This window comes from Polyodon spathula, chromosome 1 (genome assembly GCF_017654505.1).
Source record: "Polyodon spathula isolate WHYD16114869_AA chromosome 1, ASM1765450v1, whole genome shotgun sequence".
Taxonomy (NCBI): Eukaryota; Metazoa; Chordata; class Actinopteri; order Acipenseriformes; family Polyodontidae; genus Polyodon; species Polyodon spathula.
The window spans coordinates 2,048,970-2,075,909 of record NC_054534.1 but is presented as its reverse complement, the minus strand read 5'-3'; the positions used below and the strand labels follow the sequence as shown (position 1 = coordinate 2,075,909).

The 26,940-nt window shown below is 43.0% G+C and overlaps 1 protein-coding gene across 3 annotated transcripts in view; it reads left to right on the top strand.

Annotated features, from left to right (window-relative positions):
• Positions 1–26,940, top strand: part of LOC121308062 (rhotekin-like) — a 123,716-nt gene that overhangs the window by 15,318 nt on the left and 81,458 nt on the right. The window contains exon 1 of one of the 3 annotated variants that reach the window (XM_041240445.1): positions 10,871–12,151. The exons of the other annotated variants lie outside the window; for them this stretch is intronic. Within the exon in view, the coding sequence (XP_041096379.1) occupies positions 12,080–12,151 (72 nt within the window). The 5' untranslated portion in view covers positions 10,871–12,079. Of the gene's footprint in view, positions 1–10,870; positions 12,152–26,940 lie in introns of those variants that run through there. 3 annotated transcript variants of the gene reach the window in all.

The window sequence follows — 26,940 nt, the reverse complement described above, 5'->3', positions numbered from 1 at the left end:
TTTAAAAAAAGAAAAGGGAATCTACAGTATAGACCAGGGAGGAGAATTTTGCCTGAAATGGTCACATACTGTATTGATACTGCTGCGGGGGGAGGGATGTTTCTAGAACGGGGTGGTAACTTTTGAAAAGAAAAACAAACAAAACGTCGCGTTTCAGCACGTCGGTGCCTTCATCAGGTTTCACCTGAACTACCTACAATTGCATATAAAAAGGCAGTACAGGCTCTCAATCAATTAACAAGTCCTTCATTAAATTCATATTACATCATCAATTATTCATTAAATCATTCAAACAAGTCCAGTCTTTCATTAAGATCATAAGGTTCCATTGTCTTCACAGTGAAAATCCAAAATGATTCCGTTTGTAATAGATGCTTAACTGTGTTACGTCCTCTTACAGGAATTGACACCTTTTCAATGGGAATGGATTTTAAGCTTGAGACAGAACCATGATTCATTTTGTTTATTAGTTTTTAGCTATAGTGTAATCCATATTGCGGTTACGTATAGTGGCTTTATGTTCCACTATACGTATTTTCAGATTGATGTGTGTTGGAGCAATGAGTAAATCTGCAACCTGGATAATTACCTTTCAGTTCATTCGATAACCAGATTCCACTAGGTGTTGGTGATTTATAATAATAATAATAAACCTTTATTTATATAGCGCAATTCATGTACAGTACAATTCAAAGCGCTTTACATACAAAAAAAATACAATACAATAATAAACAGTAAGAAAAGAGTACAGTTATTAAAAACAGAAGTAACAATAAAATTCAGAATAAAACATAAAAATGTTATGGAAGAGCTATATTAAAAAGGTATGTCTTTAATCGAGATTTGAAGATTGCAGTTGAAGGTGAATCTCTGACAAAAGTGGGTAAGGAGTTCCAGAGTGTGGGGGCATTAAAACAGAAAGCAGCCTCTCCCGTCCTTGTACCATTCACCCTCGGAATACATAAAAGGCCAGCATTTACTAGATTAGCATTTACGGGAAGCCAATGCAATGAAGCCAACAATGATGTTATACATCGAGGAGACCACTTCTTCTTTTCTGTTTCTCCCCTGTTTAAAATACAATCTGGGAGTGGAAGTAGCAAACGATTGTAACTGGGGATCACATGACCATGCTTTCCAATGTGTCAGTATGATTCTCTTAACATCATTAGCCATATGGTTGTCTTCAGTTCCGAAAGTGACTCTATTCTCAGAGGATTCATTTGTTTTTAAAAGTGTGTCCAACTTTATTGTTTCAGATCTGTTAAATGCTGTTTCAACTGTATTTCTTTTGTAGCCTCTAGAGTCCAGACAGAAAACAATTCATCATCTTTCATTGTCTAAGGTATCACTACATATTCTCTTAAGATGTATAAATTGACCATACGGTATATTTTTGATCATATGTTTAGGATAATTACAATCTGCATGAAGAATCGTGCTGTCAGTAGTCTTACGAAAGGTTGAGGTTTTAAATTTACTATCAGAGTTTATAGAAACACACAGGTCTAAGAAGTGTAACTCAGTGTGACTATATTCCATAGTACATTTCAAAGTGTTATTTATATAATCTCTAAACCGCAATAAGTCATCTATAGAACCAGTCCACAACAGAATGACATCATCAATGTACCATTTCCATTGTGAAGTAGTTGACTGGAGGCAGTGTCATTAATATATTGTTTTTCCCAATATCCCAAATATAAATTTGCGTAATTAGGGACAAATGTCGACCCCATTGCTGTTCCTTGGGTTTGCAAATAGTATGTATTTTTAAACAATAAGTAATTAGATTTCAAAATAAATGCAGTCAATTTCAACAAGAATTAGTAATTAGTAATTCATTTTTCTTCTCTTCAGAATAAAAGGTCAATGCCTCCAGTGGGCTATTGTGTGTTTTTGGTAATGTATAAAATACTGGTGTACTCGGAAACTCCACTTTCATAAACTCAGATTGATTTTTAGTGATCAAACTGCTTTCCAATGCATTTTCAAGAATAACATTTCTCGCATGTTTAAATTGCAGTATAGGATCCCCTGTTAACAGTTCATAGAAATCAGACTTATATAATTGTCTTAAAACTTCACCAAAATAATTTTCAGTATTTTGAATAACAGTAGAGCCTCCTTTGTCTGCTGTTCTCTTTTAACTCATTAACAGCTTTTCTTTCTAATTGACTCATGTTACAATGTTTAGGGGCTCAACATGGTCTTAGCATTGTTGTAATATCATCTACCAATTTGCTAAAAGTGTTTAATGTAGCATTTTGTATACAGTGCCTGTAGAAAGTCTACATCCCCTTTCAAAATGTTCACATTTTGTTGCCTTATAGCCTGGACAAAGTTGTTGAAAGGCACAGATCAGGGGATGGGTATAAAAAAAATATCCAAGGCCTTGACTATCCCTTGGCGCACGGTCAAGACGATTAAGAAGTGGAAGGTTCATGGCACCACCAAGACCCTGCCTAGATTAGGCCGTCCCTCCAAACTGGATGACCGAGCAAGGAGACTGATCAGAGAGGCTACCAAGAAGCCAACGGCAACTTTGCAAGAGATACAGGCTTTTATTGCCAAGACTGGTCAAAGTGTGCATGTGACAACACTATCCCAAGCACTCCACAAATCTGGCCTGTATGGTAGGGTGGCAAGAAGGAAGTCATTACTCAAGAAAGCCCACCTTGAATCCCGTTTTGACTTATGCAAAAAAACGCTCGGGAGATTCTGAAGGAACTTTTTGGCCTAAATGCAGTGTTATGTTTGGTGCAAACCCAACACAGCGCATCACCCAAAGAACACCATCCCTACTGTGAAGCATGGTGGTGGCAGCATCATGTTATGGGGATGTTTCTCATCGGCAGGGACTGGGGCATTTGTCAGGATAGAAGGGAAAATGAATGGAGCAAAGTACAGAGAAGTCCTTGAGGAAAACCTGCTGCCCTCAGCAAGAAAGCTGAAACTGGGACAGAAGTTCATCTTTCAGCATGACAATGACCCAAAGCACACAGCCAAAGCTACAGTGGAGTGGCTCAGGAACAAGGTAAATGTCCTTGTGTGGCCCAGTCAGAGCCCCGACCTAAATCCAATCGGAAATTTGTGGTATGACTTGAAGATTGCTGTTCGTCAATGCTGCCAAGGATCAGTTTTGGAAAGAATGGTCAAATATTGTCAAATCTAGGTGTACAGAGTTGGTAGAGACCTATCCCAACAAACTCACAGCTGTAATTGCTGCCAAAGCTGCTTCCATCAAGTATTAACTCAGGGGGGTGAAAACTTACTCAATTATGATCTTTCAGTTTTGTATTTTTAATATATATTTCTTCTCAATAAAAAATTTTTTCCCCCTTAACAGTGTAGTGCATGGTGTGTAGATAAGTGGAAATAAATCCTCTTTAAATGGATGAAACTCTGAGGCACTGACACAACAAAAGGTGAAAAAAGTTCAAGGGGGTGTAGACTTGCTATAGGCACTGTATGTATTTCTATTTCTCGGTCAGCGGGTTAAATGAAAAGCTACACAAAAGCATGTGTTTGCGTTTCGGTATGACCCTTTCACTCGTTTATAACAGATTATATTTAGAAACTGGTGGTTTGGGGGGTAATTTTGCTCTCTGATGTTCTAACAGCAATGGAGTATGCTGAATTGGAGCAAGACATGTTTTGAAACGGCTTTGTCACTAGAACATTCTATTTGTACAGTAGCTTTACTTTGCACTGTATTGTACAAATACAGTGTTCTATGGACATGGGGGAAACAATAGGAACAGATTGTATAGTGGAGGGCCTGTGATGTCACTTCCTATTGTGGAAGATTGTTTATGTTTGTGGATATAGAGAACACCTGGTGGTTCTGCAGAAACAGGGAGAAAACAAACTAAAAAAGAAAAACACACTGACAGACGCAGGACCAGCGTGTTTACTGTTATTCTTCACTAGGTTGGGTACACCACAGGTGGGAGCTGATGCACATTTCCAACTGAAGCAGCTGAAATTAATCTCCACTGGCAAGTGTGTTCTTGAGCAGGCTCTCGAATGGTGGAAAACAAATCAAAGATCCAGCTCACCCGTCACTGTGTACACTCGGCAGGGACGGAAACGAGACTCCCAGTGCATAGCAGCTTGATCCATGAGTTTAATGAGAGACCTGAGCTTGTTACAGTGCCTACTGTGTATACTGGGGCTAATCAAGCTTGTAGTAAAACCTGGAATGAGTGAAAGTGCTATGCATTAGGTATCTTATTTCCATCCCTGCTCAACCCTAGCATCTGCAGTCTACTTTTGAGTTTAGTTTGGTATTGCTCGGCACCTACTCTACATTTTGGGGTGTCATACAAAGAGTTAGAGAAAATACACTGTAAACTTGATTAGAGTTAGCCACTGAACACTCTGATAAACACATTACAAGTCATTAAATCTAAATACAAACCAGATGAAAAGCTGCAATGAATGAGGTATTGAATCTGTTTGTAAAGCATGTGCTGTTGTTAAGCGTTTGGGATATGTGCCATTGACATTGTGAGTGCGAGCTCTACACCCCTGGCAAAGCAAGTGGAGTTGCAACGAATACATTCGAATGGGAACGCAACTTAGGAGTTAAAACCAAGTGTTGAAGTTTCGCTGGAAATGTGAGGCACTGTGTGAACATGTTGCACAGCCTGGGGCTCTGGACCAATCTCTGGTAAGAGCCAGTGGAACAGAACGGAATGGAATGATGCAACGAGGATCCCCTGTGGGGTTAGTGAGGCCTCTGCTGGGCTGCTCCTGCACTGATTCTCCTCTGAGTGGGGGGCCCAACCTTTCATTCACTGTGCTGTGTAATCACTTTTCTCTCTCTCTCACTGAGAATGGTGAGGCAGGTTTTTACACACAGGCTATGGAATGGGTTCCCTACTCATGCTGTTGCAGTTGAATTGCTGAGATCCTTTAAGACCCAGCTTGACAAAGTTTTGAGATCCATCAGATGCTAGGAAGAGGACGATCATTTGCATATTCTTAAGTGCGTTGCCCAGAGTAGGTGGCATGTAAGCAGTAACAGGTACAATGTTTCTGAATGTGGCTGTCTGTCTGCACCTGTGTGCTTAATAGTAAATCCTGTACATCATCACATTACCTGTTGAAGAAAGGAGAGAAGCATTCGTGTGTGCAGTAGAATGTGTGCTGTTTATTTCAGATGTAATTGATGCATTGGTTTCCATTGCTCGATATCTTTTTGATACAGTCATGTATCAGTTATTTTACAATTCAAGTCATGTATGTTGAAATATTAAATAAGTATGGGAAACCAGTGCATAATTGAGACAGTTTGCTGTCTCTGGTTGAGAGGTGTGGGGACCCTGTGGTGGAACCTTTCTGACTTTTATGAAAATATTTTAAATTCAAAAGGAAGGAAAAGTAACTTTCCTGGCTAACAGTCTGCAAAAGTGATGATTTACAGCATCTGCCTCGCTGCTCTGCGTTGAGTCACTTGAACATGTTTGCTAACACTAATAGCATTCGGAGTTCCTGGCTTTCCTGGCTTTTTGGCACTAGTTCTGAACAGTTCAATATGTCCTCTGTATAGATAATTACAGAGCTTAGAACTGCAGCAATCAATTACATGAATAACATGCTGTTAAGATAGTCTAGAAGCTACTGGAGGGAAAAGACCTATTCCGACATAACAGCTCCTTCTGAAACGACGCTTCCATCTGTCTGCTGATCTCCCCACTACACCATGTTCTCTTTTGAGTAATTCACACAGTCTTTTAATACAAAATGTCATTGCCATCATGCTTTTTACTGACAAGAAATGTAATGAGGCTCTGAGTCCTGTGAGCAGGCTGGGCATGTGGGGGTCTGGGCATTGCATAGCTGTGTGTCCACACTGGGGGATTGGCATCTCCACACTGCATTGCATAGCTGTGTGTCCACACTGGGGGATTGGCATCTCCACACTGCATTGCATAGCTGTGTGTCCACACTGGGGGATTGGCATCTCCACACTGCATTGCATAGCTGTGTGTCCACACTGGGGGATTGGCATCTCCACACTGCATTGGTCTGAATGACAATGTAAACCCTTAGCAGTATCCTAAAGTTGTTTGGTGTACAAGGACTAAATGCCTTTGTTTGGAGCTCCCTAAACTCGTGACTGTGTCAGGGTGAAAATGTGAAGGGGGCGAGGCTACAGTGCCTGCAGGGCTGTATCTAAACCTGGGAGAGAAGTGAAGGCAAGAATGGGTTGTGGTTGTGTTTCCCCCACGAGATGCGATTCCACCTGACAGTGCTTTCCCTTGTGAGGACTGTCTGCTGATATGAGTCAAGGGCATCTCTCATTCAGTCCAAATAATCTGTCTGATAGTGTAAAGGATGTGTCATTGTCTACAGGAAGCTGCTTTATACTCTGCGCTCTGATAAGATAAGAGCTGCCAATGACTCAGGCAGGGACAGCACCTAAAGCTTACCCCATGCACTATGATGCAGGGGTGCCCTCTGCTGGACTGCAGTATTCATTACAGGATTAGCTCAAAATCAAACCTCACTCATCAGTGTTCATGAGTCTGAAACAGCAGTAACTCTAATACAGTGATTTAAAATATGCATGCTGTTTGTATAACGTAGCTACATCTTTTGTGTGAGGAATATTTGCATTAATCCAGGAGAGATGCATTTAAATTCTGAGAAAGAAGTCGTGCAGTGCATGAGTGAGGTCTGAAATAATAACCCCAATGTGTTCTGCTGCACAGAAGAGTTTCCCTGCTGGGTTTAGTGGGGGGGTTGATGTGGTTCTGTGTTTACTGCTGATTATTTCTACACTGCAACATGGTACCAACTGTACTTTTTTAGCTCATTAAAAATGAAAGAATGTTGTATTACTTGTTTGAATTTTCAAAGTTAAATTCAGACATGGAAACCTGTGTTTTCTCCAGCACCACAGAGTCGAAATTCCAAGATATCCCAGTAATTTGTGGACCCCCGATGGCATTCTTTCCCAAGGTTTCTGAATGTTTAGCTAAAGGAAGTGTCTGTCTGGTTAAACAATGCTGACTGCAGACTTGCTCGGGATAATTAATCCCCATGAAAGAAAAGCACGGCTCGCCAGATGCAGAGGAACCCCAAACAATCTGGGAGAAAGTCACAGTTCCCTGAAGCCCTATTTCATGCAGCATTCCAGCTGGATAGAATCATGCTTTTAGGAAACAGAACAGTGTCGCACAAAGGGCCTGTTTATGTGCTATGAAAACTGTATGTTACCAACAGGGATTCAAGTTGTTTACTGCAGCCCAGTGATCAGGGCTGAGGGCTTGGACACCCATTGCATAGCAATTGGGTACGTTCCTGGTTTCACTGGTTTAATAAGACACACCTGAGCTTGTTACCTATACACTGTGGCTAATCAAGCTCGTATTAAAACCTGGACTGGGGGAAACTGCTATGCAACAGGAGTCTTATATCCATCCCTGTATAACCAAATCTTCATACATAATTCCAGAGAAAATTCCTACATTCTCCATCAGGGATAGGACATAGGCGTGTCCACATTGCACGTGGAGTGCTGAATTTATTAAAAAGTATTTAAAGCAGAGAGAGAGTCTGTATCTTTGTCTGTATCTCTTCTCCAGCTTTCTTTGTGCTCTGGTGTTTTATTTTTCTTTTTGATAGCCCATTCAAATTTATAGAATCCTGTAGCTTGCCAACATCACCTGGTGGCTGCACAGAGAACTGCAGTAGATTCAGGTTCTTACTGGGTCAGACACATTTAAAGCCCAAGGTAACTTTCATGCAACTCATTTTAGAGGACATTTGCCAGCAAACAATCACAGTCAACTATTTGATTCAGCAGTTGCCAGAAACATTTCATGAATAACTGGCAGCTTTTAATCAACACGTGTAAAACTGGAAAGTACAGTGAGATGTATTGGAGCTCTGCCACTAACATCACATTCTCTGCTCAGGCTTAGCAGGTACCCATAGGACTGATTATGTTGTGCCAGTATGTGATGTGCAACTCCTTTGTGCTGGAGAATTCATTTTCACTTTCACGGATAAGGTTCCTTTTGCAAAACAGTTTCACCCGTTCCAGATTTTATTATGAGCTTGAATTTAGCAAAACCAGAAATGGATCAAACTGCTATGCAGTGAGAGTTACTGCCCTCCCTGGGCTTGTAATACTTGAACTTTCTTGATGGCAATAAAAGTATAAGAACCTGAAGGGTAAATGTAAAGCGTCCCTACAGTGCATCAATCAGAGTGTGCTGCAATCTTTAGACAACAGCAAAACCTGCAGAGATTGTTCCCCGCTGGGAAGCCTGGGCCCTCGCTTCAGCAATGGGCTTGCAAGATATTGTTACACTTTGGATAATTCCTGGCAGGCCAGCTGGCTATTTGTTGTGGTTCAGGCTGATTGCAGGCCTGCCTAGCAGGAAGTGGTGTAGGCTCGGCACTGGGGAGCAGGGGATTGAAGGCTGCTTCGACAGCGAAGCCACAGTGAGAGAGTGGCTCACGCCAGGCCTTGCTATGGCTTTTAATTTCATTGTGTGATCTCCAAGTGCTTCTATTTACAACGACAACACAAGGAGAAACACAAATGAGCTTTTTGTAGCTCCAGCAATCTCCCCTAACAGATGCTCCCTATCACCTTTATGAACAGGACTTGAGTGATTGTTACTAACAGATGCAATGAGAAGAGGCAGGGGTCTGTTCAATCACCTGCAATTGTAAATAGCCTTGTTAAATAACACTGGGATTAGAGCCTAAGCACACAGAGAACTGACTCAAGAGCTACTATTAGAGCATTTTACAGCACTGGGGAATCAACCCATTGTGTCATCAATTTGTCCTTCACTGTGGTTAATAAAATCCAGGCTGTTTCTATGTGCTATAAAATCTAGTTTGGGGGTTTATCCTGGTGGGGTATAATTGATGAGATCAGCCCCTGCAAAGTTTGCACCATTTTATTTAATGTCAATGAAACTACTCTTGAGTTGTTTATTTATTTATCAGTTTGTCTAAGCATAGAGTGACAGCTTCAGTCTTCCTTGTTTTGTGTGGGTGTGTGCGTGTTTGGGGGGGGGTCTCTGTGTTTGGGAAAAACTAGAAGCAAAACAGTTTAATTACAGCTGGGGGCATGTCTTTTATTAATCTAAAAACTAGCTACAGTACAGTATAGTTTCAGATATTGTCTCTGACATGAATTGGCCAAAGAGTAAAAACAAAACAAAACAAAAAAAAAAAAAAAAAAAACGGCAGTTTGGTAGGGTCTCTGTATGTGTGTGTGTCTCTGTCTCTCTGTATGTGTGTGTGTCTGTGTTTGTGTCTCTCTGTATGTGTGTGTCTCTGTCTCTGTCTCTCTGTATGGTGTGTGTGTTTGTCTCTCTCTCTCTCTGTCTCTCTGTATATGTATGTGTGTTTGTGTCTCTGTCTCTGTCTCTCTGTATGTGTGTGTGTTTGTCTCTGTCTCTCTGTATGTGTGTGTGCTTGTGTCTCTCTCTCTCTCTCTCTCTCTCTCTCTCTCTCTCTCTCTCTCTCTCTCTCTCTCTCTCTCTCTGTCTCTCTGTATGTGTGTGTGTTTCAGGAATTTGGGTTTGGAAGCCAGGCTGAATTTAATGACCTTTCTTGGAGGTACCGTGTGAGATGCAGACTGAGAAGGAGTGCGCGCCAGCGAGCAGGGAAGGGCTGCCGTTTCCTGTCAGCAGAGATGTAGTCGAGTTTGAAACTCAGACTTCTTTGTGCGTGAGAGAAAGAGACTGAGGCACGGAACACCGAGATGGCGAACAAAACTATAGCAAAGTGCAACGAGAGAGAAATGCGAGTGTGTGAAGGAGGAGAGTTGTTCTCTGTTATTGAGCAAGACCAAGATCACTGAGGAACTGAAAACAAAAGAAACAGAGTACCGTTATAACGCACAGGGCATTGTCCTTGGAGTGGTGACAATACATCTGTAGGAATCGTTATCCAGCTGAAGTCAAAACTGGCTTCGAAATAAACCTGGAATAAAATTAAATGATATCGTGACAATACTGTTAATCAGGGATTGGAAAGTGCTGGTGAAAAGTAACGTACCACCTCAGTCTGCGTTACATCTGTCAGTGCGCACGGCAAAGCACTTTCCTTGCTACACGCAGGGGAGCTGTGAAACTTGCTTTCTAGACAGACTTCCGTAAGCCTTAAAACGGGACTGTTGGAAGGAGTTTCGGCTTTACGAAACTGAATTTGGAGACTGTTGTTGCCTACTTGCCCGGGTGGAGTGCCATGTAGGTCACGGGCAGAAACACGTACCTGAGACTGCGCCAATACCGCTACGTTCTTGCTTGTGTTGGACTATATATAGTAATTGTTATTTAACCGATACATTTGGTGCTTTATAATGTGTTTTTTTAAATGTAGGCGCTTGAATAGTGTAATGATCATGTGACATATATACGCTAAGCAGAAACGAAGACGGCTAGTGTATGAGATTTGATTAATACAGGCACAATCAGAGGTTACACACATTTGAAATGTACTGAAGCAACGATGGTGTAGAGCCCGTTCAATATTTAATCAACACAGTAGATTTATCTGCGTAAATAATTCATTTAAAACATTATGGAAATGTCTAAGAGGGTGGAAGAAATGTTTCGAAGTTCTGAAGATCTGTCTGAGCTGTAAGTTGCCTTTTTAAATGTCTGAATTAAAACTACATCCAGCTGGTCCCGGTGATTTTAGTACTGAGCAATCCTTTTTCTCAAAGTTTGAAGGAGGCTTTCCTGTTTCAGTTCTAAACGGCCTCTTTGTTTCGCCGAATTGGCAGCGATAATGTAAGGACAATTGTTTTCTGACTGCAAAGTTAAACGCACACCGCTTCGCTCCCTGTACAGATCACAACATGCATTGTCAATAGAACTGTTTTTCTTTCTCATTTGACGATTTTTTAATTTTGTTTATTTTTTTTACAGTTCTTAGTTAAACTATAACATTGGTTGTGGTGATCAATGAAGCTGTAACCTATTAAATTAAATTATACATGTATTATTGTGAAGTGACGCGTTTCTTAACGTGGTGGTGACGGTTAACGCTCAAGTAAATAATATTAACCACTAAAACTCAAAATTAGGTGTATGGTTTATTTGGTAATTGGTCCAAAAACCTCGGGTTAGCAGAGCGTGTTAACAATACACACAGCCCCCCTGCGATTGTGTGTGGGGCACCTTGGTGTTTTCACTTCAGCTGCCGAGTTCACAGACTAACTTTATCTTGTAGTGATTTGACTGTTATCTGCTTATTTGGGACTGTTGGTGCGTGTGGGCTGTATATACATTTTTAATTATCGGCTCAAACGTGTAAGCGCGCAACTGTGGCAGCAACCCCCCGCCCCCCGGGTCATTTAATAAAACACAGCGGGACTGTTGTGTGCTGGAGATGCCCTTTGTCGTGGGATGGGTGGAGGGGCAGACGGAGTCACATTAGGACGCAAGGAGAGACACAAAGCACAAATTCAGTAAAGGACCCCAGTACTTCTCAGAATCTGGGAACAGTGTGGGCGCGTCAAGTAACCAATTGTTCTGTGGAATTGAAGCACAGAGAGGGAGTGCAATCTCAAGTAAGCAAGTAAGTAGCATTTTATAAAGCACAAGAAGAGGAGGTTCCCCCAGCCGTGCACTGATAAAGTAGAAGTTGTTCTTGGAGAGAGTACTGTCTGTCGTGCGTTAACACAATGCGTTCTTGCAAGCGAACAGAACGATGAACAGAAGGCACAAGAAACAGGAAAACGCTGCTCCTGCCTGGGCACTGGGGAAAGCATATTTTGTCTTCAATTTATGTGTTTTGTTTAAAGTTAATTGAATGACCAGTGCGTTTTTGTAATATATTTATATTACAAAGCATGGTGCATCTGAAAAGAAGTGAGTACATGGACTGAATTATATATGGTATATATAAATCTGGTTGATTGATCAGTTTTAAGAAAACATGGAACTCTAAACGACCATCAGATGTGTTTTGCACTTTTAATTAACAGTCTCGAAGAATGAACCCATTTGCGGGTCCGAAATAAACCCAGACCCGGGATTCCTTCTCTTTTATTACTTGGATTTATCTTTGTGGAATTGAACAATTCACTAACATGGAGGAGAAACTGCGAATCCTTGAGGATTTAAATATGATCTACATCCGCCAGATCGCACTCAGCTTACAGGTAAACAACAACAATCCCTCCCCCCGCCCCCCCTTTGCAGGTACTTTTTAAAGTACACACACACACACAGACAGACACGCACACACGCAGACGGGCTGACTCACACGCACACACACAGACAGGCTGACACACACGCACACACGCAGACAGACGGACACACACACACGAACCCACACACACATACACAGACACACCCACACAAATTCTTGAATTGCCTTTTCATGCAATAATAATTTACAAGAAAAAATAACAGCCAAAGCACACAGAAATATTCCTAGAAATGTAGTTTGCAGATTATTGCAGTGCATTAATAAGACAGTCCTGGGAAAGGCCGGCATGCTGCTGAAGGTGAGGTACTGGGTGTTTTGAGGGACATGTGCTGAAAGAGGCAGGATAGTGGCGTCTTCCCAGCCTGTTTCCACTAAATATAAAACCTGCACAGCCGGAGTTTTGATGTATTTCTGCTCTTCATCTTGCCAATGCACCATGTGGATTTCATTCAGTAAAATGTCCTCCTTGTCTGATCCCTTGCCTGACTAGATTGATAGAACAGCCACTCCTAGCCCCAGTGCTAAGTACAGGCTGTGTAATGCATGTATAATTGGTCAGTTGATAGGGGCCCACCTTCAGCTTAACCCCTCACCTGAACGTCTGTACAAATTGGTTGGTGCTGTCTGCTAAGCTAAAGGGTTGATTTGCTCAACCTACTGTATATCCTGCCAGGTTCACCAGAACTGAAGTGCTGTAATAAATAAATCTGTTATCCGGCAAAGCAGAGATTAATCGAATCAAGTCCTACATTTCTATATCATCATTCAGATTTTAATTTTAAATCCTGGCTACAATATTGCCCATGGGTTTATATTATTGTAGCTTTTATATACTGGTTTATCACTGATTTCTGTGTTTCATCTCAGTGGGCTGTTACTAGAATTACCCTGAACCTGATCAGGCTAAGTGAGTGTGCAGAAGCGTACTCATACTCCTAAAAGCCTTTAAGAAGTATTTACCAACCTGGATGAGAGGAAAATAATCTTCCAATTGGCTTTTAAAACACCCAGTGCTGAAATGAATTGCCATTGATTAGTTCTAGATTGTAAACACGAGGAAAGGACAGCTTTTCTTGTTTTGAATAGCAACAAGTCAATGAATGGATTTATTTAATACCTGCTGATAAATACTTCTTACAGGCAATCGCCAGTACAAGTATCAGCACACCCCTAGCTTGTATCCCTGGTCTACCGATGGGAATGTGTCGGGACGGATGGCATGTTGTGTAGAACTTTGCTGGAATGATGGTTCTTCAGGCTGATTAGCACAGACGAGCATACTGGTAAAAATGGATTCCAGGACTGTGGAATCAGAGTTTTAAACGGTTGTACTTGGCATTGTGTTTTTATGAGGTGAGGCTATAAGGAAAACATGTGGACATATGTTTCTCATGTTGAATGTCTCAAAAGAGCTGTTTTTGTACATAAACACAGGGATGGAAATAAGACTCCCCTAGCACAGCTGCTTGATCCATTCCTGGTTTCACTATGAGTTTTTAAAAGACCCACCTGAGGTTGCTACCTGTACACTGGGGCTAATCTAGCATGTATTAAAACCTGGAATGGGTGATATTTCCTTTGCTGAAATGCTTCGTTCGTGCTAAATTTTGAGATACTAGAAAAAACATAAATAAATAAATTCAATGACAAAAGTATCAATTGACACAGCAACCCAGCTCTGGTTTGTGGAAAGATATTATACTTACCCCTAAACACACACATGACACAGCAACCCAGTCGCCATATTGAATACTCTGTGGATATTATACTGTACCCCTGGAAAACTGGTGAAACAGATTGTGTGCTTCTTTATTTTTTGCAACATATGCAGCGTGTCATTGGCTGCAGCTGTTTAGGGCTCAGGTCGGTGATTAGGCAGGTCGGTGAGTTCTGGTTTGTGTTCTAATCTGGTTTGTGTTGGGAGCCCTGCAGGCAGGTCGGTGAGTTCTGGTTTGTGTTGGGAGCCCTTACATCGGTGAGTTCTGGTTTGTGTTGGGAGCCCTGCAGGCAGGTCGGTGAGTTCTGGTTTGTGTTGGGAGCCCTGCAGGCAGGTCGGTGAGTTCTGGTTTGATTGGGAGCCCTGCAGGCAGGTCGGTGAGTTCTGGTTTGTGTTGGGAGCCCTGCAGGCAGGTCGGTGAGTTCTGGTTTGTGTTGGGAGCCCTGCAGGCAGGTCGGTGAGTTCTGGTTTGTGTTGGGAGCCCTGCAGGCAGGTCGGTGAGTTCTGGTTTGTGTTGGGAGCCCTGCAGGCAGGTCGGTGAGTTCTGGTTTGTGTTGGGAGCCCTGCAGGCAGGTCGGTGAGTTCTGGTTTGTGTTGGGAGCCCTGCAGGCAGGTCGGTGAGTTCTGGTTTGTGTTGGGAGCCCTGCAGGCAGGTCGGTGAGTTCTGGTTTGTGTTGGGAGCCCTGCAGGCAGGTCGGTGAGTTCTGGTTTGTGTTGGGAGCCCTGCAGGCAGGTCGGTGAGTTCTGGTTTGTGTTGGGAGCCCTGCAGGCAGGTCGGTGAGTTCTGGTTTGTGTTGGGAGCCCTGCAGGCAGGTCGGTGAGTTCTGGTTTGTGTTGGGAGCCCTGCAGGCAGGTCGGTGAGTTCTGGTTTGTGTTGGGAGCCCTGCAGGCAGGTCGGTGAGTTCTGGTTTGTGTTGGGAGCCCTGCAGGCAGGTCGGTGAGTTCTGGTTTGTGTTGGGAGCCCTGCAGGCAGGTCGGTGAGTTCTGGTTTGTGTTGGGAGCCCTGCAGGCAGGTCGGTGAGTTCTGGTTTGTGTTGGGAGCCCTGCAGGCAGGTCGGTGAGTTCTGGTTTGTGTTGGGAGCCCTGCAGGCAGGTCGGTGAGTTCTGGTTTGTGTTGGGAGCCCTGCAGGCAGGTCGGTGAGCAGGCAGGTCGGTGAGCCCTTCTGGTTTGTGTTTGGGAGCGGTGAGTTCTGAGTTGTGTTGGGAGCCCTGCAGGCAGGTCGGTGAGTTCTGGTTTGTGTTGGGAGCCCTGCAGGCAGGTCGGTGAGTTCTGGTTTGTGTTGGGAGCCCTGCAGGCAGGTCGGTGAGTTCTGGTTTGTGTTGGGAGCCCTGCAGGCAGGTCGGTGAGTTCTGGTTTGTGTTGGGAGCCCTGCAGGCAGGTCGGTGAGTTCTGGTTTGTGTTGGGAGCCCTGCAGGCAGGTCGGTGAGTTCTGGTTTGTGTTGGGAGCCCTGCAGGCAGGTCGGTGAGTTCTGGTTTGTGTTGGGAGCCCTGCAGGCAGGTCAGGTCTGGTTTGTGTTGGGAGCCCTGCAGGCAGGTCTGAGTTCTGGTTTGTGTTGGGAGCCCTGCAGGCAGGTCGGTGAGTCCTGAGGCAAAGGGGCTGTGTTGGTATAGTGTCTTTGCTCATCAGAAACTCTGTGAAGCAGGGCTACGTGTTTTGACACAGTGAGGGTTATTATTATCTCAAGACACCGTTCTGCGTGCTGATGATCCTGGAAACTGGGTCAAGGCAGTCGGTGGAAGAGAGTGATTAGAGAGCGTGCCGATGACAGAAGGTTATGCTGTCACTGTGGGGATTATTCATACACATGTCCAGGGAACAATCGTCTTCAAGATTGGTTTATAATGAATGCTCCAAACCAGCTTTATAATCGACCACCTAGGGAGTCTATCAACAGACTGGGGCCCTGCATGTAAATAGTTTGATCGTGTGTATTTATATTATGAATAAAATTTGTGTATTTTGAATTTAAGATTGTAGGGAAGTGGTTAAAATCCCAGCCCAGCAGAATTAGTGTGGAATGTGGCCATTCTCAAAGTGTTTAATTGACTGCCAATTTGAGGATGGCCCCTCTGTGTTGGAGAGAAGCCAGAGCCTTGTGGCTTGGTTAGTTTAGGATAGGGGTGTCCAATCACGGTCCTGGAGGGCCATGTCACTTTAGTTTTAACAGGTGAGATGACACAGTTGCCAACTTTAGGGTCTGGATAGAGGTTTACAGTAATTGCTTTAATTAATCAATTTAGAACAGGGCTGGAACAAAGGGTCACCCCTGGTATCAGGAAAGGGCTGGGAGCAGCAGGTTGTGTCCTTGCCTCTGTACCGTCATAGCTGTGCTTGGGTGTGGGGTTCTGATTTGCATTTTGGATTTGTTTGTTTGTTTAAATCTTTAGTTTCTTTTAGTTTTTTAATAGAAGTATGCAGACGCTCTGAACGGCTGTCTTCCGCCTCTGTGTTTGCTATTCCTGTCACAGGCCAGCCTTGACTGCATTGTACTACCACAGGATCGCAAGGCCAAGTAACTGCTGTAGTGGAGAAAAAATGAAAACATTCAGCTGATTAAACTGTTCAGGGATGAACCAGAGGATGGACAGTAACATTGCAGTACTCAAACCATTTCAGTGTCCTCTCCTCTTGCTGGGAAAGTTGTGAATGAGTGCAGGATAGAGATTCCCAGTTCCCAAAATAATTCCCAGTTTAGGGTCCTGCAGCCATTTCCCCTTCTGTTTGCCGTCTGACAACATTCTGCAGTACTGAAGATGCTGTGTTCCTAAAAACAAAACAAAAAAAATGGCACCAGTTTGAAAGATTGTCTTTTTTTAAGAGCGTGATCGTGTTAGAAGTACCTGCTCTTGTAGTTGGTATTATGTTTTACATAAAGATGAGCTGTTGTGCTCTGGGTTACCTGCCTAGGGAGTGATTCCTGTGCTTCTCCTGTGCTGCTACACAATACAGTAGGAGTTTATAAAGAGCCTTCTGTGTAACACTAAGTGCTGTACCTCTAATAAAAGAAAAACTAAATGCCTTGTCAAACAAATAGATCTTTAATCTAGATTTAAAAATTGGCACTGATCGAGTCCCTGATATGTTTCAGCAGAAAAGCCAGGCTTGTCTGTATTCATGGTTATAGAGCTTTTAATCTCATCTCTCCGACGGGACAGAATCTGTAACAACAGTGCATCACACAACACTGAAACCAAACAGAACCACTTTGTCCTTTTTGGATAGAAATTGTGATCTGCGACTCTTGTCTTATGCCTGCGCACTGCTGAGACAAAGGAGTCTTCTCTTCTTCTGGAGAAGGACTCTGATTCCATCGCTGTCCCACCCGAGGGCTCCTCAGAGAGTGAATGGTCCGTCTGTGTCAAGAAAATGTGAGCCACAGCCATTTGAAATGCCTGAGCTTCCTTTGAAAAACATCAGAGACTGAATAGGGATTGATTCTGCATGGAATGGATTTGACTTTCACTCCTATTGGCCTTTGCTGTAACAGGCTATTAGTGTATTTGGAGGGGGGTGTAACTGTAATAAAGGTTACTAATGTATTTTGTAACCCAGTTTTATTAAGAGAGGTGGTTGGTCTGAAGATGTATTGGAGCTTCACTTTTGTGTTGCTTTAAATCAGGATACGCAAATATTTCAAATGTAGCGTTGACAAACAGCAGCCTCCTGGTACCTGTGTAATAATTTGCTTAGACCTTTTTACTTGTTCTTAAACAGTAGCAGATTTGAAGTTATATAATATTTTATAAGTAACTTGAAATCTGCAACTTTTTTAGAGCTGAGAACAGTTAAATAAAAAAGGTCTAATTAAGCAAATTATGAGTACAGTTAAGGGTCTAATTAAGAATTGAGAGATCAGTTGGAATGAACACCAGCAGACACAGGGGGGCCCAGGACCGGGTTGGGAACCACTGCTTTAAAGGGTCTGACTGTACACTTGTTGATTTGCTGATGATGTGATTGGTTGCGCAGAAGGATGTACGACTGGGAATTTTTCAGATTCATGAGAAAAAGCAGATCCACCAACTTCAGGATATTTAGATAGTTAGACCGCCCATGATGTATTGTACAACCATGATGCCAGCCTGTCTCTCTGCTCAAACTCCCAGAGAGTCCCTGTTTTGCTAGAGGAGCAGAGCGCCATTTTCATGAAAACAACATCTTAGATTTTAGTTTAGCTGCTGCGAGGCCGGTTCTCGCTCAGATTATTCACACACAGGACCATAGTGACTGTGTCGGGTGCTCGGGAACCCTGCATTGCAGACAGAGTCTCGGCCTGTAATTGGAAATCACAGATGGTCTTTTGGCAGTGCCTGCATGGACTGCTGGAACAGAAAAATAAATACTAGTTTGTAATCTAGAAGCCCTGTTACTCCAGATTATTGAACGACTACTGTGAACCAACAGTAAGGTGAGTTACATGTGTGCTTCAATCTTTATCGTACTGTGAAAATCAAATGGGTCTTTTTAAAGCTGTCCTTTTTAAGATGCCGTATGCAATAAATTTAGCTGCAAATATGAAACAATGTTTAAGCCACCCCTCTTAAGCCTCACAAGCCAGAATTTTTCATATGCAGTACATTATTTGTTGCTGGCATTATAGGGTTAAAGTAATTTTCCAGTTTCTTAATGAAGTTCACTTTGTGCTATGAAGAAAGGCTGAACGAACATGACTGAAGTCTTTCAAATCTTAAAAGGAGCTTTAAATACAGAAACCAGGACCAGAGCACATGGAAGTGAAGTGGAGTTAGACTCAGGACAGAGGGAAGGAGACCCCGCTTCACACAAAGTGGTGAGGGGATAGAATGGGCTACCGAGTGAAGGGAGAAATGCTTGGATCCTTTAAGACTCAACTTGACAACGTTGTGAGATCAAGCTGGAGTGGAGGAGGTCACGTCTGGAGCCTGGCGGGCCGGCGGCAGCACTGCTGCTCTTGTTTCGGTTCTCTTCAGAAGCAGGGTGCGAGTTTTGGCCTCTCAGAAGAACTTTTTTTTGGGATCGCTGTGTGTTTTTAACTACAGATGAACGCACTTTATATCATGATTGCTGTGCAGGCATAATCTGTGATATAAACCGGCTTTCACGTTCCACAGCGGTGAATCAAAGAGCAGAGCTTTCATAGTCGACATTTAATCATTCTTTACATTTAAACACATGCATAGAGTTTACTGCATGACAAATACGTTTTGTGTTATTATATAAAAAAGGCATGAACTGTCGACTGATGAGAGCTATCAATTAGGCGTTGCACTTGGTGGGGTTTTTTGTGAATAAGACTGACTGTGTTAAAAAAGAAAAATGTGGTGACGTTGGCGTTTAGTAACCGAACTGTATCCCGTTAAGACCGCCCACGCAGCATGACAGGCTCCACAAAATGTCAGTTTATCAGCCGAGATGATTATTGGTTGTTAGAAATTATTGGAAATTAATACTTCCCCATGGTTACTTAGTAAAAGCCAGGCATGCAGCATTTGACAGGCTGCACAAAACATGACAATAAGTAGGTTTGTGATTGATATTAAGAGAGGTAATTTCTCAAAGAACCTGCGGGGCATGGCGAGTGATTCTTCAAAAATCGTGATAATAAACAGTGCATGCTGTTAAGCTAGGTGATATAAAACAGATTAATCTGTATTCTTGGAATGCTATCTTTAAATAAAACCAAGGGCTTGAACTTCATAATGAACAGCCTGCAAAGTAACTCTGCCGGAAAGCTCTGAATCTCTTATCTTTTATAAGCAGTATTTTAATACACTGAACCCCATTCACAACACTTGAATTACTTAAGGTTTTAAATACACCATGTATTTGTGAGTGAGTGTTACTGTACAGCTGTGCTCTTGCATCCTGTTTATAGCCTGGCAAGAACAAACAAGGGACCAAATTACAGTTACTTATTTCCTGTTCGGCACAAAATTGAAAAAAGCTGTTTGTAAGAAAAGGATCATTGTTTCTTTGGACACAGTTGTGATGTAATGAAGATGTCATGCCGGTTTCTTGGGCAGTACACTGGTGCTGAGAGAGTGAAGAGGTCAGGGGTTGGAGGTTAGAACAGTGAATATGTTTTGTGAGCAGTAAGTTCCTTGTCCTGTCAGCGCTCTCATTAATACTGTGTCTGCGGAATAGTTAAGTGATCTGTTTTAAGGTTATAGGTTTTACTGAATCTTTCTGTGCTTCACAATACTTATGTTTTACCATGCCTTCACTGTGCTTTTTACACAGATGCTTTTATTATGGGAAACTCTCATAAGGAGCCTCACTTTTTTTGGTTTTGTAGTTCAACGATTCAATGATTGTTCATATTGTGCCATTACAGAGGTGTGTGCGCGTGTATCTTGATCCCTGACCTAAAACATTGCTCTGCATAGCTACAGTACTATGTAGCAATACAGTTTATATACATGTGTATATATTGTGCCATTACCAGAAGCTGAATTAGTGCTGGTAACAGGGGTGTTGTGTTACTGTGTGGGTATCCGCTGATTGAGTATTGAAGCGCCACTCAGGATCCAAGTTTTATTAGAACAGGCAGGCACATGCAGTGGTTGGTGGCTGCCACTAGGGGGTATCAGCAGTGCTGTCCCTAGTACAGAAGGAAATACACACGTGTACATAATTACAAAAACTAAATAAAACACAGTGGCCAAAACAGCTAGAAAACAAAAGGTGGCCAAGCGCTGTTCCCACTAAAAGGGACGTCCCGCTCCAGGAACCTTCTCCCTAACAAACAAAATAAATTTAAGAGGGATTCAAACCCCCTAAACTAACCCCTGCCCTAAACTCTCTGTGGTCCTCCTTTTTAAAGGCAGGTGATCAGGGTTAATGTGATCAGTTACCGGTAGTCAATTGACACCTGGCCACCTGCTGCACATGACATTTCAACCAGACAGGAGGGGAGTCCAACCCCCCAGCCTTGCCATATCTAACCAAACTAAAAGACATTGGTCCTCAGCCCTGCCACACTCCCTTTACACAGAAGTGTGGTCTGCAGCTGCTGGACACAGCATTGCTTCTGATGTTGAGTCCGGGCTGCTGGACACAGCATTGCTTCTGATGTTGAGTCCGGGCTGCTGGACACAGCATTGCTTCTGATGTTGAGTCCGGGCTGCTGGACACAGCATTGCTTCTGATGTTGAGTCCGGGCTGCTGGACACAGCATTGCTTCTGATGTTGAGTCCGGGCTGCTGGACACAGCATTGCTTCTGATGTTGAGTCCGGGCTGCTGGACACAGCATTGCTTCTGATGTTGAGTCCGGGCTGCTGGACACAGCATTGCTTCTGATGTTGAGTCCGGGCTGCTGGACACAGCATTGCTTCTGATGTTGAGTCCGGGCTGCTGGACACAGCATTGCTTCTGATGTTGAGTCCGGGCTGCTGGACACAGCATTGCTTCTGATGTTGAGTCCGGGCGCTGTACAGCTCCAGGGATGAGTACAGGTGTTTATGGAGACTGTTTTACATGTTTATACGTCACATCAGTGCAGGCTAACTGGTAATTGTTGTAGCATTGGAGAGTTGTGTTTGTTCATTATAATGTGTGCGTGCACAGGTTTTTTTTTTTGTGTCTGTGTTTTATTTTTCCCCTTAGCATAACTGATAATATATACTGAATGTAAGAAATCAATTGTAACTGGAATGGAAGTTTCTGGGGAAACTTCGACTGCGTTGTAAAACGCGAGCATTGATGCTGTTTGCCTATTGAACTGGTCGCTTTAAAACTGTAATACATTACAAGGGAGCATTAGACAGAAGCTGTTAAAACAGTCTATTGTCCAGTTTGACCATGAATGAGAGGTCAAAGTCGAAGACATTTTTAGAAAGCTCTTGGTTGGTTTCTTATAAGTGTCCAATAGTACATATGAGTCTATCTGCAGTATTTAGGGAGATTTTAGCTCTTAGCATTTACTTGTCCAGTTTGACCAGTAACGAAAGGTCAAAGGTCAAATTAAACAGAAAGGAAATTTTTTTAGAGCATACAATGGCTACTATACGTGTTCAATACAAATTATGCGCCTATCTGCCCTCTCTCAGGCGTTATGAGTTGTCCAGTTTTAGTGGTCATTTTTTAATTAGCCAAATGTCCATTATTTTGGTCTAGGAAGGTCATAGTTCAACGGAAAAAACATTGGTCTTATACAGAACCAATGGGTTCCTATACATGTTCAATAGTAACTATGCCCCTATTTTGTCCCTGTAAGGAGTTATAAGCTGTTTAAGTTTTGGGGGTCCTGACCTGCAACCCCCAAAACCGTAAGTCCGATCGGCACCAAAAGTAACAGCATCACACGGCAGATAGAGTGCAATAGTTGAGCCAAGTGTCGAGCTGATCAGTTTAAAACTGTAGGAGGAGATGCGATGCAGTCAGAAACCATAATAATAATAATAAAGAAACTGAGAGAAAGCAATGTCTGCGTTTTACTGTAGTCCCTTTCTGACTGTACGATAAGATCATTGACTCGGCGTTGAGTTTACAGACACTTCACAGTCGCGCTGCAGTCCTAATGATGTTGATTGAATCCATTAGCCCGTTTCCTGATTAACCCTCATTCTTTTTAAAGAGAGACAGACTGAGTGTAATTTCTGAAAGTGCATTACCCTGAGTCCTGGCTAATCACCAACCAGGGGATAATTTGGATTTACCAGCAGCAGAAAGCCAATCAGCAAACTGAGCTGTGCAGTTTCAGCAGGAGCACACAGAGCATTTGATCAGATCCAGCTCTACATAATATGAACACCGGGCTAGAAGGATATTAATACATCTGGTTATTGCAGGACTAAGGGGCTTTTATCAAACCTCCATCTAGGGCTGTAGTCTAGGGGTGGTCATAAACAATCCAGAAGCCACGATGGAAATAAGCCTCCCATTGCATAGCAGATTGATCTATTCCGGTTTTACTCTGTTAAATAACACACACCTGAGCTTGTTGGACTATATACACTGTGGCTAATCAAGCCTGTAGCAAAACCCGAAGTTGGTGAAACTGCTATGCAGTAGGAGTCTTACTTGCATCCCTGAGAAGTGAACAATGGCATGAAGCATATTTAGTGTATTATAGGGAGGAGATGTTATAACATAAACCTAGGCTTTAATTTGGACCAAGACCTAAGCAACCCTTCAATACCCCTCTTCCAGGAAAGGTTGCTTACTGTGCAAGGATTGCTGCTGTTTGTGATACCATCGCTGCTCATGTACGCACAGTGAAGAGGTTCATCTCCAGGACGAATTGCTTCATAAACTTTGATATCCTTGACACCCTGCACATCTAGTAAGATAGGTGCCCGGACTGCTCATGCCAGTTAAGTTTAGACTGTGTCTGGAAGGACACCTAGCTCAGATTGAAGCACGGCTGCTGACTCATTTCTAGTCTTTGCCAGTCTCTCTACTGTTCTGCTGTGATTCAACTCTCTGGGCTCAGCCTGATAAATGCTGGAGAGGAAGTCTTTCCGTCCTGCTCTGGATGTTAGCCCGGTAAATCCTGTGCCCCATGATCTGGCCCCCATCCAGCTGCCGAGCTGCTAGCTGGACACGGTACAGTACAAGCCTACCTTTGTGAGATTAGCGCTCTGCAGAGAATATTCAATCAAAGCAGCACAGCCGTTTTGTTCTCGCCTCTCACTGACACACAGATCTGTTCTGCTGTCAGCCTCTGCCCTGTAGGATGAATGCCCCACTGTGGGGGATGAACTTCACCCCAGACTGCGGCTCAGGGTGCATTCGTGGAAAGGACCGTCCTGTTTATGGTCCCCTTTTCCTAGTGCTTTTAAGGGGAGCTTGGTTCGGATCCTCTAGACTGCCTGCTTGCTGTTTATTGAGTTCAAGCCATCGTCGAATTTATAGGCCCCGCCCTGTGTTTGACATTCTGACAAATTGAGGGAAATGCGTTGGTTTTGTCCTCTCAAACCAGTTCCCCTTTCCAGGCAGTGGGTTAGTAGAGCAGGCACTGTGCCTATGTGCATGTTTAGAACATGCCACAGATCTATTTTATACCTGGTCAATTGTGATGAGACTTGGTAGACAGTCAGCAATATATCTGCTCTGAATCTCAATGCTTTTATGTGATGACATAACATTTCAGTTTAAACCAGTCATGTCAACATTGATTGATCAGTCAGGTTGTCTGTCAGTTTGTACTTTAATTTTATAATGTCACAAATTGCACACAGGCTGTCCTCGCGGGGAAGGCTTTGTGCTCCACAGTTTTTGTGTGAGGCAGCGCTCTTTGTCTCCTGTGTGTGTTTGTTTACCTGCACAGGCGGCACTCGACCAGGATCTTCTCAGACAGTGCAGGTGTGTTTGAACACTGGCTCTCGTCTTTCACAGGCTGCCTCACTCTATGGGGCTTGCATGCGAAGCACAAGGCAGAGAGATGCCAACATTGTGTTCCTGCTGTCTGGAGGCTGGGGCTGGTGCTAACCTTTTTCCTATAGTTTATTCACTGTGGTAAAACAAAGCTAGGAGGTCCTGGTGTATATGCTGAGTTTAATCCAGTCTTTACTCTTATTGAAAGATGTTCATTTTATAATTTTGCTAAACTAGAATCTAGTACTGTTATCAAGTAATATAATTCAAGGTCTAAGACTTGAGCTCTCTCAAGTTGTTTGGCTGTCATTATGTAACTTTCACTAAATGAAAGAAAGACTGGAGTAAACTCTTTGTAAATAGGCCCCACTGGGTTTTATTAACCTCTTTGCTCTATAAATGCTAGCTTTTAAAATCTACAATATAAGCAGACTGGCCCATTTCCCATCCCGATGCTTGTGAATAAACTCAGCAGCCTGCTCGCTGGTCCTGCTTTGGTGGAACTCCGTGGATTTCTTTTAAGCCCCTTCTGGCTATTTGTATTTCTTCTTTGGTTTAGCAAGTGCTGAAATTCGCTCTTGTTGCCCCCTGTGCACTGTGTATGTAGGTTCACAAGTCTCCAAGCTATTCCTGGATTGCAGCCTGTAATCTGATTAACCAGGGGGATATTTATTCTGCTGAGGACTGGGGTGAACCTGACTGATGATCGCTCTAGTGACCCGGGGACACGGTGAGGTTAGTGCTCCAGCTGGAGTCCCTGTCTCCTTTCTGGAGTGGCGCTTGTTTTACTGTAACAAATGTGTTCATTACTTTTCGCAGCACATTCAGCATAATCTGGTTTGTTCTTTGTATTTTTTGTTTTTTTTTGTTTTCAGTTTGCTTGTATTGGTTTGGTTGTGTATTTGTATATGCAGTGTACATTTTGCATGACATGCCAATTTCTTGACTAGGTCTCCATCAAAAAAAAAGAGATTTTTCTGCTTAAATAAAGGTAAATAAGATCTCACTCAATGCAATACAAAGCTCTGTGGATAGTGGCTTGTTACTCTGTGGAGTCCACCAGGAAGGTGGAGCTGCCTCCCATATCAATGTGATAGAAACACACGCTAAAGGTCTCCACACACACCAGACACTTTGGCAGCGACGTGACCACACACACCAGAAGAGACACAAGAGGCGATGCGACAGGTTTGAAAACTGCCAGAGCTATACAACTGTTCAAAATTGCTTTTGACAAAACTATGAGTAAGACTGGTACATATTCATCGACATGATGTGGAAATTATGAGTGTCTTCTCTGACGGTATTTCAACATATATGGCAATAAACCATACACACCAGGCTTATACAGCTCCTTCGAAAAGGACTCCCATATATTATCTCTCAAATATGTATCTTTATAATTGTGATGCCCTTCGTCAAAGCTCTGGTTATTTTTTCAACGGCAAATATTATTGTTTCCTCCGTCATTTTGGATGCTGCTTCACCCTGGTGGACCACATGCATTGAAGCTGTTCTCTCATTGCTCAATGCCCTAGTTAACGCTTGTCAAATCGCATAAAATAGGATTCAATCCTGTTTATTTTGCGTCACTCCAGTGCCTCCCTGGTGCTGCTCCTGCGTTGCCGGTCGTGTCTCCTGTGGTGTGAAAGATACTTCTCAGAAGTATAGGTTCTATTCATTTTGATGCAACACTGCACAGTTCTGCTTGCCGCACCGTGTCTGGTGGGTAGCAGCCTTAACCCTGCACCCAGTCCTGGGCTTCCCAACTCTCCTCAGTGAAGTTTATTATTGCAATGCGCGTGACTGGGCCAGTAATGTGAGCTTTCAGATGCTTGCTCGATCTGCTCTGAACCGATTGCACTTCTTTTCATAGATTGAATATGTCTCTTCTGAATGCAGGTTTTCTATTGGGAGGTGTTTGTGCAACTTTAGGAGACTGTGGCAGGGCAGCCAAAGTGAGGAGACTTAGAGACAGAAAGTGCAGCAAATGAAATACTTTTAATTAAATAATAATTACCAAACAAAAAGGCACGATGGCCAAATAAAAAGAACAAACACAAAACACTGTTAACAGTAAATCCTAAACACAAAATACACAGCAATAAGCCACTCACCAACTAACACTCCCAACACTCCCTTTTATACAGGTGCTGCAGCTAATTGGGCAATTCGCACCTCATCAGCTTCAGTACCTTTCACACATTCCTCACACAAACTCATTCACTCAGATCCACACAGCAGACTCACATCCACTCTAAACACCACAAAAACACACAAAGACAGGCTGCACCCTGTCACAGAGACGGACAAGGTATTATCAGGGGTCCCTACTGTAACGTCTCAAACTCCTGGTCCCTGATCATTTCAATAGTGTTCTTCATTGTTGGTAGTTCAGAAACCCAGGACCAATGTGCATTTGTAACCATGCGTACATGTTCTTGGTCATCACCTGCTACAGTACACAGGCTGCTCCATTAACATGGACCTTCAACACAGAAATTGGGTTCAATTGGAATGGGCATCGATGCAATTTCGCAGCAGTACTTTTAAAAGGCAACTGTTTTAAAGTGTATCATTACTGGATGCCATTTACAAACACTGCAGTAATAAACACAATGGACCGCTACACATTGGCTCTGATTGATACCTGCTTTTTTGGTTGGCTTGTTTTTCTAGTGATCATTTCCAGAGAGAGTGAATTCCACATTTTGAGACAGCCA